This window comes from Crocuta crocuta, unplaced genomic scaffold (assembly GCF_008692635.1).
Source record: "Crocuta crocuta isolate KB4526 unplaced genomic scaffold, BGI_CrCroc_1.0 scaffold129, whole genome shotgun sequence".
Lineage (NCBI taxonomy): Eukaryota > Metazoa > Chordata > Mammalia > Carnivora > Hyaenidae > Crocuta > Crocuta crocuta.
Window position 1 is genome coordinate 11,205,590 of NW_027551571.1, and position 18,054 is coordinate 11,223,643.

Sequence of the window (18,054 nt, forward strand, 5' to 3'; positions counted from 1 at the left end):
ACATTGTCAAGAAATCACGGATTCCAAGTGCCTAGAATTTTTAATGGAAAAATACCCTCTAATCAATGAAGATAGCGAAGCAGTATTCATTTTGTTTACAGGGGATCTATTTATCCTCCTCTGGCTCAATTTGCTAGTGATTGTGGATATTAACTGCCAGGATTCCAGTGTCACCCGGGTCAGGTGGAGGATTTGCCGTGAAGGACTGTGATGTTTACTGAGAGCAGAATGCCTAACATTCCACTGTGTGGATGGAGAGGAAGGTGGCTGAGTGCTATGCTTGTCAGGAAGGAACATCTTTGGTGAACATACCCCAGGGCACAAACCAGAGTAGGGCTCTCAAATCAAAGTGTTCTTATCTTCGTACATCAGGCAACAACACACTCTGTCTTCACAAGCATCACACATACCTTCTCCTAACAACCTATTCAGGACTGTATGGAAACTCTGACAGAGACTCAAACAAATTAACTAAGATAATGTGAGAAGAAGACACAATTTATTTGGAGATGTCATTGGTGTTGAAGCAAGCTCTGGCCTTTCATCAATAGGATATATTGGTATCTCTGCACCCTGCCAGCTGGTGTATAAACAGTGAAGAAAGGTACAGCACAAAGATTTGCCAAAGCCATAGATTAAACCCATAGCTCTTCTTTTCCACCATGTCTTACGTCTCCACCTCTCTCCCCTTAAGGATAAACTAAGATACACAGCTAATTATCTATTATTAACTTTCAGGGATATAAAGTGGTAATGATTTACAGCAGAATGCTAACTGCTTACAGAAACCCCATAAAACTGCAAAGGTCCATCGGAAAATGTGTGTGACTGGGCTGACATATTTATTTGTACAGGAGCTTTAGTCATCCTGCACCAGAGCCCAGAGCCCACTCCTATGGAATTTCCGGTAAGTTGCTGCATAAAGCAGGAAGGGTTGAAGCTTGAAGGCTCATCTACTTCATCTCCATGTAGTGGGATCCCTGTGACGTCACAGGAGGAAGGGACTCCGAGGACAGAGAGTTTTGAGACTCAGTCCCTGCTGCCACATTTGCCACTCACTGCATATGGGACCTCAGGGCCAATCAGTTCATCTTTCTGGTTCTCAGGTTACTTGGTAAAAAGAGGGACATTGACAAAAGCCCTGTCCTCTCTCTATCTGGTCTTGTAGGGATTATGACCTGTGCTGATAGAAGGATGTTGACAAAGATAAAAAGCATTTAAAGAGAAAAAGTATTGGAAATTTAATGAATTTAATGGGATGATTAAATTTAATGAACTTAATGACTGAATTTTTACGTTGGCATAAATACATTGCTGTCCAGGTCTGTTCTGTTGTCTTTGGTTTGCTTGTTTGTTTGTTTCATTTGTAAAGTGACCAGAAAAATCTATTTCCCCACTTTCCTCTCCCCAAATTATTTAGCCTCTTCTGAACAACCTTAGCAGAAGTGAGGGCACCAGAGAAGGAGGGATGAAGGAAGAGCTCAGTAGTGGCATGAAGTAGCTTGCATCAGCAAAGTCGTCACAGATGAGCAGCTGATCTGACATTCCTCCTTGTTTTCAAAAGTAAGAGACCATAGTCCCAATAGATCAAAATATTCAGAGCCTTTCTGAGAGTACAATGGCTTGGAGGCTTTAGGATTTCTTTCCCAACTACTCCCACCCCCAACCCATGGCCACTGGTATTGTTCTCAGTTTGCTCATAAAGGTGCATGTGTCTTCTAAGAAAATCATTTCTTGGTTATGGTCTGCCGAGAAACCTTTGTTCAGCTCGGCCCTAGACTTCCTGTATTTTCTCTTTTGCCTAACCCATCACCTGCTCTCCATTCTATAGCAGGCTTCTGAAATACCTGTACCACTATCTATTCCAAGTGCTTGCATCTTCTCTCCGCACTAAAAATTATAATAGCTTTTGAAGAAGAGGGCATGTCCTCCTAATGCTCCTATATTTATATGCCCTATGTCATCCCTCCCCGCCTCTGTGCCCCCTGAGATCTCACCCCCACTCCTGTGGTTCCTGTCTGATGCTACAATACAGGAGATGCTCTGCATATAATTACTGAATTAGCATGAATACAAAAAAAAGTTTCGAAGCTTAGACTTCAGGCCCAGCCCTCTGCCGGACACCGGATACACAGTGATATAAGCATAAGATGCCATCCAAATCCTCTCGGCAGGGAAGTTCTTCATGCTGAAGTGAAATGACAGCAAAGACACCCAGTTATGTAAGAAGGCATGGAGGACACCGGAACAAGTAAACATGTCAGTAAATACAAAAGATCTATTTAAATCGCGCGCGCGCAAACACACACACACACGCTATTGAGGGTTCAAAGTAAAAGAAAAACACCACCACCCCACATGGCAAATGGGGAGTTTATAGCAGATGTCGAAGCGAGACAGGAAAGGCACAAGAGTAGAGCGAGGGTGGTGGGGGGTATGCTGGGAAAAGATTCTTGAATTCTTCATGAAATGAAGAATTCATTTAGAAGAGAGACTGCAGTAAATTGAAGGTGTATATCATAATCTCTCTGACAATAAGTACTAAGAGGTAGAACTAAAAAGCCAACAGAAGAGATAAAAGAGAATACCAAAATTATTCTATTTAATCAATTATGTTTCAAAGGTTCAGAGAAAAACAAAGAGCAAGTTCAACAAATAGAAATCAACATCAAGACAGGCTCAAATACAAACATTAATTAAATGTACATGGACTAACGACTCCAGTGAAAAGGTAGATGTGATCAGCATGGATGGAAAAGCTAGATCCAACTATGCGTTGTTAACAAGAACCACACTGTGAAGATAACGGCACAGATTGGATGGGGAAACATGCCTTAGAAACCATAAGCATAAAAAAGCCGTTAGGGTCAAAATATAAAATGCTTGAAGATATACTTAACAAAAGATAAGCAAGACCTCTAAAAACTATAAAGTGGTGCTAAGTGAAATTAAAGAATATCTAAACAAATGGAAAGATATACTGTAGTCTTAAGGAAGAGAATCAATATCGTCTAGATGTCAATTTTCCTCAAATTGATCTATGGATTTAATATCATTATAATCAATATCCCAGAAAGATTGTTAAAACATTGAAAATTTAATTTAAAATTTATTTAGAAAAGCAAAAGAGCTAGAGTAGTCAAGGCAATCTTGAAACTGAACAACTCTGAAGGACTTATTTTTCTTGATTTGAGACTTATTACTTGTTACATTTAGGTATTAACTGGTGAAAAGGATCAATAAAGCAATGAGAGAGAATAGAAGGCCAAACATATTACAGTTAACTGATTTTGATAAGAGCATTCAAGCAATCTACTTGTGCTACAATAAGCTGATAACACATGAAAAAAAATAAACTCTCACAAAATAAACACAAATCAGTTCAAGACTGGCCACTGACCTAATTTAAAGCTTAAATTTCTAGAACTTCCAGAAGAAAGCAATAGATTGTCTTTAGGATGTTGGGGTAAGCCATGATTTCTTTTTTTTTTTTTTTAATGTTTTTATTTTTGAGAGACAGAGCACAAGCGGGGGAGGGGAAGGGAAAGAGAGAGAGAGGGAGACACAGATCCGAAGCAGGCTCCAGGCTCTGAGCTGTCAGCACAGAGCCTGATGTGGGGCTCAAACTCACGCAAACTGCAAGATTATGACCTGAGCCGAAGTCGGAAACTTAACCAGCTGGAACGACTGAGTTAGCCAGGTGCTCCGGCCATGATTTTTTTTAAATTAATTTATTTATTAAACTGTTTTTTTTTTTACAAATAATTTATTATCAAGTTGGTTAAAGTATGTACTTCGTGCAAAAGGAAACAATCTTAAATCACACTGCATCAAAATTTAAAATTTCTGTTCATGCAACGTCAAGAAAATAAAAAGGCAAAGGCACTGAATGAGTGAAAACATTTGCAAGCTATTATCTCCCAGATGGCAGGTATCCAGAACACAGTAAGGAACTACTACAGCTTAGTGATACAAAGAAAAACAACCTAATTAAAAATAGGTAGAAGACCTGAGTGGTCAATATATTCTAAAAATGCTAGGCAAATATTCCATAGGCACATGAAAAAGCGTTCAACATTATCAGTTTCATGGAAATGGAAAATAGAACCACAGGAAGAAAACATCCCACAGCCACATTTCCCTTGTAGACTAGCTACAAGGGAAAAGACTGATGATGCTAAGGTGGGGAAGACGTGGAGTCCGTGAAGGCTACACTGCTGGCCAGAATGGAAATTAGTACATCCCATTCAGAAAACTATTTGACACTGTCTTGAAAAGTTGCATATAACTGACCCAGGAAATCTACTCTTCGATATTTATGCAAGAATGGAAATTAGTACATCCCATTCAGAACACTATTTGACACTGTCTTGAAAAGTTGCCTATAACTGACCCAGCAAATCTACTCTTTGGTATTTATGCAAGAGAAATGACGCACACAAGAATTCTACAAGAATGTTCACAGCATGTTTACTCATAGTAGCCCCAAACTGGAAGAAGTCTAGGTGTTCATCAATAGGGAATGAATACACAAACTCTCCTACAATAAGAGTATTCAGCACAAAAGGGGAACAAATTAGATACATGTAATTATACGGTTGGATAGCAAAAAATATTGTGTGGGAGAAGAAAAAGATTCCACAAAGCATATACTATAGAATTCCATATCTGTCAAGTTCAAGACCTTATAGATTAGCTAAATTAATCTTTGAGGTATAAATCAGATCTGACCAGTAGTTGTTTCTGGGTGTTTGTCAGGGGCAGGGGATTGTCAGAGAAGAGGCACACTGGAACTCTCTGGAGTGAAATATCCTGTCTTGACGAGCGTGGTATTTGTCAAAATGGATTGAAATATACACTTAAGACTTGTACATTTCAGTGCACATAAATCATGCCTCAATAAATATACATTTTTAAAAGTGGAACAGTCAGACAAAGAACAGGAATTATCTATTCTGAGCAGATGGGATGGCTTCAGAATTAACCAGAAGCAAGAAATCAAATTTTCCAAAAGAAGCTTATTATTATTATTAATTATTATTGTAACAGCCTTATTACGATATAATTCACCCATCCCAATTAGACATTTCAGTGATTTTTTAGTATATTGCCATTGTTGTACGACCATCAACATCATCAGTATTAAAATATTTCCTTTACTCTTCAAACAACTTTTTACCCGTTAGCAATTTCCCATTTCTTCCCAAAATCCCCAGGTCCTGATAACCACGAGTGAACTTTTTATCTCTGTAGATTTGCCTAATCTAGACATTTCCCCATAAATTGAATTATACAATATGTGCTCTTTTGTGACTTTTTTTAACTTAGTATAAATATTTCAATATCTCCATCTATCAGCACTTTAGCTTTTATTGCTTACTAATATTTAAGTGAATGGATACATCACACTTTATTTGCCTACTCATGACTTGATAGGCACATGGGTTGTTTCCACTTTTTGGCTATTATAAATAATGTTACTAAGAATATTTATGTACAAGTTTCTGTGTGGATATATGTTTTCATTTCCCTTGGGTATATACCTAGGAGTAGAATCACTGGGCCAGAGGTAACTTTATGTTTAGTGTTTGGAGAACTGCCAAACTGTTTTGCAAACCATCTGCACCATTTCCCATTCCCACCAGCAGTGTATGAGGGTTCTGATTTCTTCATATCTTCACCAACACTTTTTTAAAGTTTATTTATTTTGAGAGAAACAGAGAGAGTGCAAGTGGGGAAGGTACAGAGAAAGAGGGAGACTCTCAAGCAAGCTCCAGAGCCCAATGCTGGGCTCAAACTCACAAAACTGTGAAATCATGACCTGAGCCGAATTCCAGAGTCAGAAGCTCAACCAACTGAGCCACCCTGGCACTACTCTCAACCAACACTTTTATTATCTCTCTTGTGAAGTGCTATCTCAAGGTTTAGGTTTGCATTTCCCTCTTGGCTAATGATAGCGAATTTTTTTTTTTTTTTCCTGTGCTGATTGGTCATTTGTTTATCTTCTTCTTTGGAAAAACATCTACTCAGATCCCTATGGAATATTTTGATAGATAGAGTTGTTTACTGAAACAGTGTCTTTGAGCAAGGTGACCTTGCATAGATTTTAGTCTACTTGAACTTTGACCTGTCTTGGAGACCTTCCACTTGTCCAAGGCAGATACTGTATGAAGGACTGAGGAAGTGGGCCATTCTAGAGTCATAGGTCTGATTAATGGCTACCTCTCTACTGCCTACGTGGCAAGGGAAAAACAGGGCAATAAGAACTAAAAGGAGTTCTCTGTGACCAATTCCAGAGACCTCAGCTCTGGATCTTGGGAAGGTCGCTTGGTTACATCCCCTGTCCCAGTCTCTAGGGTCAGTTAGTATCTCACTTGGATGCATTGGTTAAATGTGGTTCCCAAACTGGTTGATCATCAGAACCACCTGGAAGATGTGGGCAAAAGCAGATCCCTGGAACCAGACCACTGAATCAGAATTTTTACATCTAGGTGAAAACTCTATCGACCAGATGTTTCTAATGATCACTTCAGTCTAGGAATCACTGGAATTATTTCACTGAAAGGCTAACGTCTGCTGCCCACTTTGGGTGCCATTAACGAGTGGATTCAATTGAACAATCGTCAACAGACCTTCAGGCATACATCTTCCGTGCACCGTCCCCCAAACCATCATTCATGCAAGATTTGGTTGCATTTTATTCCCCCTCTGTCTCCCAGCCTTCAAAGACGAAATGGAAATATGACAGAAGTAGAGACAGAAAAAGGAAAAAAAAAAAAAAGTAGTGGGTTGAAAAATAAAACAATAAAAAAGATGTTAAGTGGTTGGGTAGAAATGTGAGCAAAGGGTGCAGAACTCATTGCAAAGGTCAGGCAAGAATTTAAATTAAATCTACACAACTGGAAAACCTTGGGACAGATGTGTCTAATTTTGTATTATATTTTGACCCAGCTTAATTATATCTATTTGACCCAGTTCAATTATATTCCATCACTGACTTCAAAAAGAATATTCAGTACTCAGAGCAGAGGTGCCAAATTCATTTAAGCTGTTGCTACATGCTGCTTGGCCTTCCTTCTACTCTCCCCTTCTTTCTCCTTAACCCTTTGCAATCCAGCCTCCATACTCAAAGCAATAAATCCTGAATCTGTTTTTCCAGTGGTAACAGCAGCGGGTCAGCTCACTGGCCAGCTTGCCATTCCCTTTCCAAGCCTTACCCATCCTGACCACTCAGCAACATGTGACTCCATTTACATTCCCTCCTTCTTTATTGTCTGTGATCTCCAGACTGCCTCAATCTAGCGGGTTTATTCCATTCCTTCACAGGGCCAGCATCAGTTACTAAGGCTTTGTTTGGTGATCAGTGTTCCATGCTCAACACAGGGCTAAGTGCTGGTTTGCAAACCTGAGTGGTGAAGTCCAGGCCCTGGTTAGTCTAGGTTTAGTGAGATGTTCTCCTTCCTCTACAATGTAGTCTCTTTTCCTGGTCCTCCAACTAATCAACCTCCCTTGAAGCATCAGCTCACCTAACATTTCCATATGACCAACTCTGTCTGCTTTCTAGTTTTCCCTCAGCGAGTTCAGCTTTCTTTTTTTGTTTTTGTTTTCTATTTTTTTAATGTTTATTTTGAAGGAGAGAGACAGAGCATGAGCAGGAGAGTGGCAGAGAGAGAGAGAGAGAGAGGAGGGAGACAGAATCGGAAGCAGGCTCCAGGCCCTGAGCTGTTAGCACAGAGTCTGACACGGGGCTCGAGCTCAAGAGCTGTGAGATCATGACCTAAGGTGAGGTCTGATGCTTAACCGACTGAGCTACCCAGCTCTCCTCAGCTATTCTTTTTGAGGACAGTCCCAATTACTGATCCAATTGTGGAGCACTAGTCCTAAGCTTCCGCAACCCCTGTGGTCTAGCCCCGACCAGCCTTCCATTTCTGCTCGCGTTTCCTTTCCGCAAACATGCTGTGTTAATGTAAGTTGGGCCTCTTGCTGCTCTTCAGCTATGCCATTCCCATTGCTATCCCCATTTCCACTGATGGAAAACTCCTCTCCCTGGATCCCTCTAGAAAAACCACTCATTCTTTAAAGCCCATTCCAAAGGACAGTTTTTGCTGGAAGACTTCTCCAATTCCTTCTGTAGTCTTCCATTCCCTGAAACCAGATGCAAGGTTTTCCTCCGTCTTTACTCCCAGGCTGTGGTGGGCCCTTAAGCCCCTTAGCTTATCTTGTCTTGAACTATGGGCCTATATTGTCTGCACAGCAGCCTGAGACTCCACCAGGCAATGACTATTCTTGTTTAGCTCTGTCTCCTTGATGCTGCCTGTCTTACATGGATGCTCGTAATCATATTCCACATACCACTACTGAGTTGAGCTGAAATCTACAGACTTAAAGAAAAATCATGACCACAACCTACCTTTCCTATCCTTCTGGTCTACCATCATTCTGTTTTGAAAATCATCTTTTCAGGGTTAAGAAAAAACTATTTTTTCCATGAGCTGTCTTGGTTCATAGAGAAATAAGATGTCCCTCTCTAGTCAAAAATGGGATGATGACTATAGCACTTCTGAGAAGTTGCTTGTGATGAGCACTTAAGAAGGATGAAAGCCAGAAACTCGTGTTCATGTTCCCATCACCATAGTGAAGTCATCTTCACTGTGTGACTTCAGTTAGTTATTTATCTTTTTAGAGTCTCAGTGAAATGTTAACTGTCTCCTTGGGATTGATGGGGAAATAAATAGTTTATGTATTTTCGGTAAATGTATAGTTTTATATTTTCCTTAAATACCATTGCTCTCGTCCTAATGAGCCGTAAGGCATGAGAACCTATTTTATATGTTCCTTATTAAAGAAATTATTCGTATATCTACAAGTTGAGTTTCAGTACCATAAGCCATTATCAATATTCAGGATGTTTAAATGTTTTTTGTTTATTTTTTTTTAGCCACCATGACCTTCTGAAAAATAAAAAAAAAAAAGTTAAGAAACTATTCAAATTACAAGACTAAGCAGACCAGAGTACTGGGTCATAAGAAAGAAGAAGAGTGGTCCCTCTGCTATAGCTGGGGCAGGGATCCCCGAGGCATAACTTAAGAACTCTGGAACTCCAGAGAACACCCACTGAAAACTACTGCTTTAAATCCCTGCAGACTTTTATTTTATCACTTGGAAGGATTTTAAAATTAGACTCGACAAGGAACTCAGAACTACTCTTTGTAAAAAGCACAGAAAGCCAAGAATCCAAGAACAGGTAAATAGACAAATGGGGACCACTGAACCTGGTAGGCATGTGTAAGCAGCAGGTGCAGGTGCGTGTAGAATTTAGAGCTTCAAAAAACGTGCAGCCATTTAACTACCCTAGGTGTTTACATCCCCGCCCCCCCTCTCCCCCCAAGTTTTGAGTGAATGAGGTATTTTACCTCTACGACTGTTCTGGACTTTATCTATGCTAGAAGCAAGAGTGTACAATGGTGGAAGGAATTAACTAAACACGCAGATAGTAATATGAGGGGATAGTGTTAAGAGGTAATAGATCTTATAAAATTCTTTAAAGTTATTAATAAATCTTCATTTTAACAACAACAATAACAACAACAGAGATGTGTATATTGGAGTTGCAAAAGTGACACCAGTAAAAAAGCCCATTCCTTTCGATGTGTCCAATCACTCTGCTGTTGAGTTCCCACCTACGCCCCTAGCCACCTATGCCGCCTTCACCAAACCTAGCCAAATCAAANCAAACCATCCAAAGAATAAAACCAGAAAAGTGAGTTAAATAATAGGTGAGATATCTTTTATGGAATATAATCCAGATTAAATATATTTTTTTAGAACACGTGAGTTTTGGGGGTACTTTTCCTTTACAAATAGCTATTTTAGACTCATGTAAGATTTTGAAAAGGTGTATCTAGGGAGCAGTCATCTTTTTATTTACTGTATCTTGAAAGGGTCTTCTAGAATTTACATAGAAAATTTGTTAGCAAGTTTAATATATATGCAAGGAAATTCTGACTTATTTTTAATATAGATAGATACTTGAAAAATTAAAGGTTAAAGCAGATTAAAGTTTGCACAAAATATTGAGAAAAAGGACATTTAATGTTCTTGCTATTGTAGAACTGTAATTTAGAAAAGGGGGAACACAGGAGTGAAGGTGGAAACATAAGCTTAGCTGATAAAACATGAATGTGTCACTCATTTGAAAATGTATTCAATCAAGAAAATAAACAAGAAAAATAACTTCCATATTTATTCAGTCATAATTCAAAAGCCACTTTACTTTAGAAAAAATAACCTTTACATAAAAGAAACATAACCTTGAAATAAAAGAGGGGTATCTCAAATTTTTGAGATAGTTTTGTATAATCAGGTAACATGAAAAACAGAGATGACTCAAAAATAATCTGTAAGGCTGTTTTCTAGTTTTATAAACTTTTTTGTGTCCAGTGATATTTGTGTTATATTAATCTATGTAAATTACTATAGGTACTATTTTTCTTTAGACTATGACATAGCATTTCATAAAAATTACTATGAAAAATACATGATGATGACTGATGCTAGTTGATGAAAGCTGATTGGCTAGAAGATCCAAGAAAATCATGTATACGTCAAGAAGATTTTCTATTAGGTTTCTTGAAAAAAATAACAAGAAGAGAAAGAAATGAAATGGTCTTTGAAGACTCAGAAAAAATGAACAGTGACATTTGGATTTAAGTGTCATACAAAATTTTTATAACTTCTCTATCAACAAGCTATTAAGAATGTAAAAAGTTCCCATCATCATCTTTTGATTTTTGGAACTTACTTTCAAAATCCAGGAAAAAATGTGGATAGTTTTCAATTTCCCTGGTAAGGACTTTGAGCAGGTTTCCCATCCCAGCAAACCTAGGAGAGACAATACAAAACCAAATACCATTAACAGAATGAAAAGTAGACTTTTCTTTTTTAAGAAAAAAAAAAACAACAGACTTTTTAAAAGGTTGGATATATATTTTACTAATTTCTGTCCATCATGCTGGACTCCCAATAGCTGCATCTGATATAAAGTATCTCCACACCAGGTGATGCCTGGTGATTTAGCAACTACTTCCTGAATCAGGGACAGATAAATATCTGTGAGGTCCTGGGTCTCCAAAAGTTAGGGATATTGCGTGTAAAGCATATAAAGTACGACAGTGAGAAGAATGTCACAGCTGTCTCTGAAGAATACACTTGTATCTTGGGTCTCCTCACAATAATGAAAATTAACCAAAGAACACTCTATTCTAAGAATCAGCAATTTTAGTTATAGGAGGCAGAGCCTAGGTATATTCTATGGGTTTCCCTTTCCCCTTTACCAGTTCCTTGAACCTTTACAGTTAATACTTCTGCATTGCTTTGTTTCCTTTCCACTGATGTGAGAACATACCATGTTAATGGACAAGCACAACAACGAAGGCATTATTGAAATATCTTTCCAGAAAGGTAAGTTTCTTAAAATTTCTGAAGAAAAGAGTTTAGAAAACACAGATTTACAGCCCCAGAGACCCCTCATGGCCTGTGTAGAAGGCCAGATTTCCCAGAGGTGCAACTTGCTGAAAAGTCAGAAGCTCTCATAATTTGACATTTCAATGGTAACGAGACCGAGTACTTTACGAAGTGTAAATATGAAGAGGTATTCATATTAATCTAAAAAGTCATTTTCAATGAAACTTTAGCATAATTGCATGGGTGAATCAAACCAGCAGAGAAATACAAATTTGATACATATTCACAAACCCAACATAAAAAAAGAAAGAATAGGGAAAATGTTATTATTTAGGTAGACAGCAAAATTTCTACTGCTCTCAGCTCTAGACATTTAACTATTTTCTTCAGAAGGCCACTGGTCCATTCATTCATTCAGCACCTACTCAGAGAGCAAAGTTTGATTCTGGATGCTGTGCTTTTTGGAAGGCATTTCTCTAACTCATGACTCAGACACCTCAGTTTGTAAAAGATCAACTTGAAAAATCATTGGACCAGTAAAAGAAAAACGCAAGGCTGCAGTTTTCTGTGCACAGGGCTCTGACAGTGTTTACGCTGACACAGGAATTCCTAAAAATACACCACTGTAAGAAAGCTGTGATGGGAGGAGAATGTTTTGTGTGAGACAGTATGCGGACAGCAGTTCCCTTGGATGCAGAAGATGGCAGTCTAGTCCCCATAATCGTCCCATGAAAAAACACCTGCACACATCATCCACAGTATGGGTCACTAATGTGGAGCTATAAAAGAGACTGGGAAGTCCGATTTCCATCCTAGTTCTGTTACCCAGGGCAGGCTGCTTTGCCTCTCCAAACTTCAGTTTTCTCATCTGTAAAAAGAGTTTTTGAAATCTCTCTATTTCAGAGCACTTGGGTGGCTCAGTTGGTTTAGCCTCCAACTCTTAATCTTGGCTCAGATCATGATCTCAGGGTCTTGAGATCCCTCATTGGACTTAGCATTGAGTGTGGAGTCTGCTTGGGATTCTCTCTCTTCCTCTCTCTCTCTGTGCCCCTCCCCCACTCATTCCCTCTCTCTCTCTCTCTCTCAAAATAAAAGAAAACAAAACATGTAAGTGAAATGTTATCTATTTCATTGAGTCTTGAGGATTAATGAGATCAAAATATAAAATGCTTATTACTGCATCACTTATAGGTAGTGCTCAAGAAATGTTCTGTGCCACCAGTATTAATAATGATGATGATACCACCATCATCATTATGATGATTATAACAGCCTTCAAATACTTATTTAGGATTATCCAACGGAAGATGGATTAATAGGTTGCATGCAGCTCTAGGGAAGAGAGCTGGGTCACTGAAGAAATAACTGAAGAAGATCTTCATTCAGTGTCGTGAAAAACAATTTAACCACTAGAGTGGTCTGAATATTGAGGGGTTTGCTTTGTGAAATAGTGAGCTTCCTATAACTGATGGTGTTTAAGTAGAAATGTGCTCTATCAGCCTGTAAAAATATTGCAAAAATGAATTCTGTGTTGGGAAGAAGGTTGGAAAAGACACTTCTTAGACTTCTCCCAGCTTGAGGTATATGAATATCGGGGCATGCACATACATGTGGCTGCACACACATACACACACGTGTATGCACATACTGGGAGGCAAACACCATGCTCTGCTCTGAATCTTCCTTATTCTATCATTTTTCTCTTCCTCCCATGCACATTTTTTTTAAAAAGATGGCTTTGAGCAAAAACCCTGTATGATGTAGATCCTGCCAAATTCAAAAGCTCAGAACTCGTACAGTCCATCCCTGCCGCTGAGGAACATTCACAAACCCTTCTGGGGTCTCTTGGGAAATAATCTGTTTCCAGCTTAATGAACAATTCCAATTCAGACCTGGAGACGCTTCTGGTAGTAATATGATTCCACTGTTTAACAGCAGTCCCAACTTCCACATAAAATACCTTAATGGAAGTTAAATATTCTTGATTTTCCTAGTTTTGTGCTATTAATGTGTTGCAAGAGGCCTGAATGGATTTAGCTTCCTCCTAAAACTCTGTCTTGTGCGTGATTTTATTGTCAGACTACCTGGGTGGGAAACATGTCAATCCTTTGAAATTAGCAACAGCCTGAAAGGAACACACGTGGAAATATAAGCAAATATCAGTTGGCTGCAGAATTCTAGATGTTCAAAAGGTTATTTAAGCTGGTTGGCTGATATGGTCAAACATTTTGGGACATGATTCTAACATCAACTGCAGTCAGTTAGGGAACTCCCAATATTCTAGATGTTTCATACCTCTAACAGGAACTGTCTAGAACAATGACTGTGGAACATTAAGTAGTATTAGGGGTCAAGTGCAGTCCTATGGGACCTGCATTTCAATACACACTCTTTGTTTTTTTGTTTTGTTTTGTTTTAAATGTTTGTTTATTTTTGAGAGACAGAGCATTGGCAGGGGAAGAGCAGAAAGAGAAGGAAACACAGAGTCTGAAGCAGGCCCCAGGTTCTGAGCTGTCAGCACACAGCCTGATGTGGGGCTTGAACACACGAACCGCGAGATCATGACCTGAGCCAAAGTCGGCCCCTTAACGGACTGAGCCACCCAGGCGCCCCATCAATACACACTCTGAATAAGTAGAGAGCGATTTGAGGATTTCTGTTTCTCTTCAAGGTCAGTAAGAATTCATGAAGTGTATGCTGGCTTAAGGTCTACAAAATGAGTTAACATCACATAGACAGTCACTGAGAAGAGACCCCGGGGTCCCCTTGGAAGAGACGCTCATCCACGGGGCTTCTACTACAGCCTCAGACATCACCTTCATGGCAGTGACTGCTCTTTGCAAATAGCTCCTCAGTGCCCACAAAATCCACTGCTGTGCAGCGCGTTACTAATGAGATGGTTTCATTCATTAATAAGATGGTTATTTTTAATATTTTATCTTGTTCCATAAAAGAACCTAAGGTAAGTTATTACACACTATTACAGAATGCAAATACTTACATAGCCCAAGTGGGGAGAAGAAAGAAAGAAAAGTAGAACAGGAAGATAAAGAGGCAAGTAGTATGTGAACTGAAGGTCACCTGGGCCATAAGGTCTTCACGTTTACTGAAGGCAAGCGTTCAATTTGGACCTGAGCTTCTGCCGGGCATAGCAAGGGAGAAAAATGGTCTCTTTCAAGATTTGGTGTCCAGAAAATAAAAACAAATGGGTCACGCTAAAGAAGCAGAGCTTCTTGTTCTTCTTCTATATTTTTTTATTAAAAAGAAAAAAGGAAAAACAGGATCATAGCTAAGAGATAGTTGAGACAAAGGGAAGTCTCCTGTGGCTAAGAGTAGACAGAGGAAGTCATATCTGAGGAGGAGCCAAGTCTCGAGCTCCCGTGGCTACAGAAGAAGTTTTGCAGCTGGATGGGCGGCCGGCAGCTTGGCGGGAAGTCCAGGGCTCCCGCGGAAGCGGGAACTCAGGTTTTCACTTTGTATTTGGTAACTCCATGGCTATGGTCCTAATGTGACCCGCCGCTGGGTCTGTCCCAAGGGACGCCAGCTGCTTGCCATTCTCCTCTACAGTGTGGGGACATACACCAGAGAGAATACAGACACGCGGCAGGTGCTCCGGGTCTCGCAGGAGAGCCTTAACCCGAGTCCTTAAAATAAGGATGATGATTCTTGGCAGTTTCCATGCTGGTTATGTAAGTTCAAGGGATAGGAAAGGTCTCCCCAGAAATATAAGAGGGGGAAGAGAACCAGTTTGAAGGAGAGAAATATATCCAAAAAATGTAGATGGTAAAGTAGTAAAACAATTGAAACAGAAGTCACAAAGAAGGATGGTAAGAAGGAATCCAGGCATAAAAGAGATCAAGCAATAATGTATACAGCATTTTTATTACTGAAAATAGAATGTTGTCTATATTGTAAGCTTTAGACTTACTTTAAACACACACAGAGACACAGACACACACACACACACAGACACACACACACGTGCACAACTCCTTTGGCATCTTCAAAGATCATCTTAAAGTGAAGCCCTCCTGCGACTTGCTATAGCTACAGTGTGCCCGAGTGTTGTGAGATCTGAATCCATTTCTGCAAGGGGAGTCTGGCAGGGGTCGGCAAGGGAAGAGTACAAGATCTTGGCTATCAGATGAAGAGAAAGGAAAGGGACATGCCAATTGGATGAGTACTTATGAAGGAGTGGGCCCTGCAAACACACTCTCTGACTCTTACTTGGGATGTCCCCTGCTTCTGGAGAAGAGCATCAGAAGGTGGTTTTCCTTCTACCGGTTACCACTCTGGATGGCCTTTTGCTCTTGGACGCATGAGTCTTCTTCCAAAGCAAAGGTGTGTGGGTATCTGCTTCACTGGATCCTTGGCGTGTTGGCCTTAGCTATTGGCTGGACCAATTTTCCCATGGCTTTTCAAGCTAAGATTTACTAATGAAGAGTAAGACACAGTATTGAGAACCTGAAGCACAGAATGAGTCAAAATAACGTGGCCACCCGATGCTCTCAAAAGATAAATAGTGTAAGCAGTAGATGAAGGAGATCACACAGAAAAAGTTGAAAAAGCTGCACAAATATAAAACACCATCCAATTCTTCTCCCATTATTCTGGGGCAAGTCATTTTGGCTGTGAGACTTGGGGCCCCCGTCTGCATGATAGTCCCATAATAATATCTTCTGTACAACGTTCTTCTAGGACTAAATTAAATGGGTGTGAAAGCACGGCATATACTGTAAAATGTCATGCAAATTTTAGTTACCATTATTCAGCATTACAACTCATGTTATGGTTTAAGATATGCAGAGAATGGAAGAAATAAAATGTCCCTTGACTCATATAAGGTGTATCTTTCTTTATCTTTCATGTTCGGTCTTGTAAGGTCAATTCTTTCTTTCTTTTTTTAAGGTTATTTATTTATTTTGAGAGAGAAAGAGAGCCTGAGCAGGAGAGGCACAGAGAGACACGGAGAGAGAGAATTCCAGAGAGGGAGAGAGAGAATCCCAAGCAGGCTCCAAGCTGTCTCTGCGGGGCTCAGACTCACAAACTGTGAGATCATGACCTGAGCTGAAATCAAGAGTCAGACACTTAACCGACTAACCTAACTGTCACTCAGGTGCCCCAATCCATGTTTCTTTATGCAAAAAGCTTTCACTATCCCCAGGCCAATATCTAAAGGCACTAAAAGCTAGCACTTCAAGATACTTTTCTATGTGCTGAACATCGCATTTTAGATACAGTCTTCTTATTTTATCTTCAAAATATACGTAGGAGACTGATACGTTTTCTAGGGAGTAGAAAATTTAGATTAGATAATTTAGATTAAATATAGAAATTTATTTAAAAATATATAAATCTTTATTTAAAAACCAAATTCTCAGAAGAACGATATTCATGGAAGTTTGTAACAATTCAAGCCTGGGGTCTTCAGATAACTCTATAGATTATTACTCATTTCCATCATAAAAATTCCAAGCACACACAGATGCTTTTGAAAATAAGAATAAGTAAGCCACTCTGTTAGTAAATGCTAGAAAAATCCTTGAAAACTGCAAACTTTAACTAAATGACTGTGTCTATGATTGTGTCCCATTTCATAAATATAGTAGGAAGTCAAGGAAAACACAAATATCTAATGAAGAAAGCCATACCAAAGTGGCTCACGAAACGTCTCCACTGAAAAGAAACAGCATGCCGGAGGACAAAGAGGTAATGCACAGATTTGCCAGCAATCTAAAGAAGAGGAAGTTAGGATTACTGCCCGCTCAGTCCCAGGAGACTTACTCCCCCCCAGTGTCCACACTGATTCTCTTGATGATAGTGACCTAGCGAAATAAAAGAAAAACACAAACTCCTATTCCAAGACAGGGGACTCTGGCAGCAGTTCAGTGATAAGTTTCTTTTTCCCCCTTTTTTTAAAAAAATATAATTTATTGTCACATTGGTTTCCATACAACACCCAGTGCTCATCCCAACAAGTGCCCTCCTCCATGCCCGTCACCCACTTTCCCCTCTCCCCCACTGCCCCCCATTCACCCTCAGTTTGTTCTCAGTATTTAAGAGTCTCTTATGGTTTGCCCCCCTTTGTTTTTTAAAATAAAAAAAAAAGCCACCTTTAATAATTACCTGAGGGAATTAGCCAATGACTTGTTGAACACCCTCAATACACAGCGCACGTGGGGGTGGGGTATACATACAATCATGGAGGGCAAGGCCTCAGTACTCAGGTGAGGCCCATTCTATTTAGGGAAGCAGTAACCTACTTAAGAATGTGATCTACCCGGGAAGCATATAACAAATTTCTGATAAATGGCTAGTGCTCAAAAATGTTAACTGAATGTGAAAGTAACATTATGTACTTGGTACATCTTGAGAATCAGAGACACTATAACTTACTATTATATTATTATACACAAGAGAGACAAGAACATCTACGTGGCTCTTCAAAATCTTTTTTTAATGTTTATTTTTGAGAGGGAGAAAGACAGAATGCGAGTGGGGAGATGAGCAGAGAGAGAGGGAAACACAGAATCCGAAGCAGGCTCCAGGCTCTGAGCTGTCAGCACAGAGCCCGATGCGGGGCTCGAACCC

General features: G+C 39.6%; 1 protein-coding gene across 3 annotated transcripts in view; it reads right to left on the minus strand.

Annotated features, from left to right (window-relative positions):
• CYRIA (CYFIP related Rac1 interactor A) overlaps positions 1–18,054 on the minus strand; it is a 60,524-nt gene that overhangs the window by 19,259 nt on the left and 23,211 nt on the right. For 2 of the 3 annotated variants that reach the window (XM_077751022.1, XM_077751020.1), the window contains one exon: positions 10,802–10,881. In XM_077751022.1, the coding sequence (XP_077607148.1) occupies positions 10,802–10,871 (70 nt within the window). In that variant the 5' untranslated portion in view covers positions 10,872–10,881. Of the gene's footprint in view, positions 1–10,801; positions 10,882–17,114; positions 17,197–18,054 lie in introns of all 3 variants that reach the window. The other variant, XM_077751021.1, reaches the window with a different exon arrangement.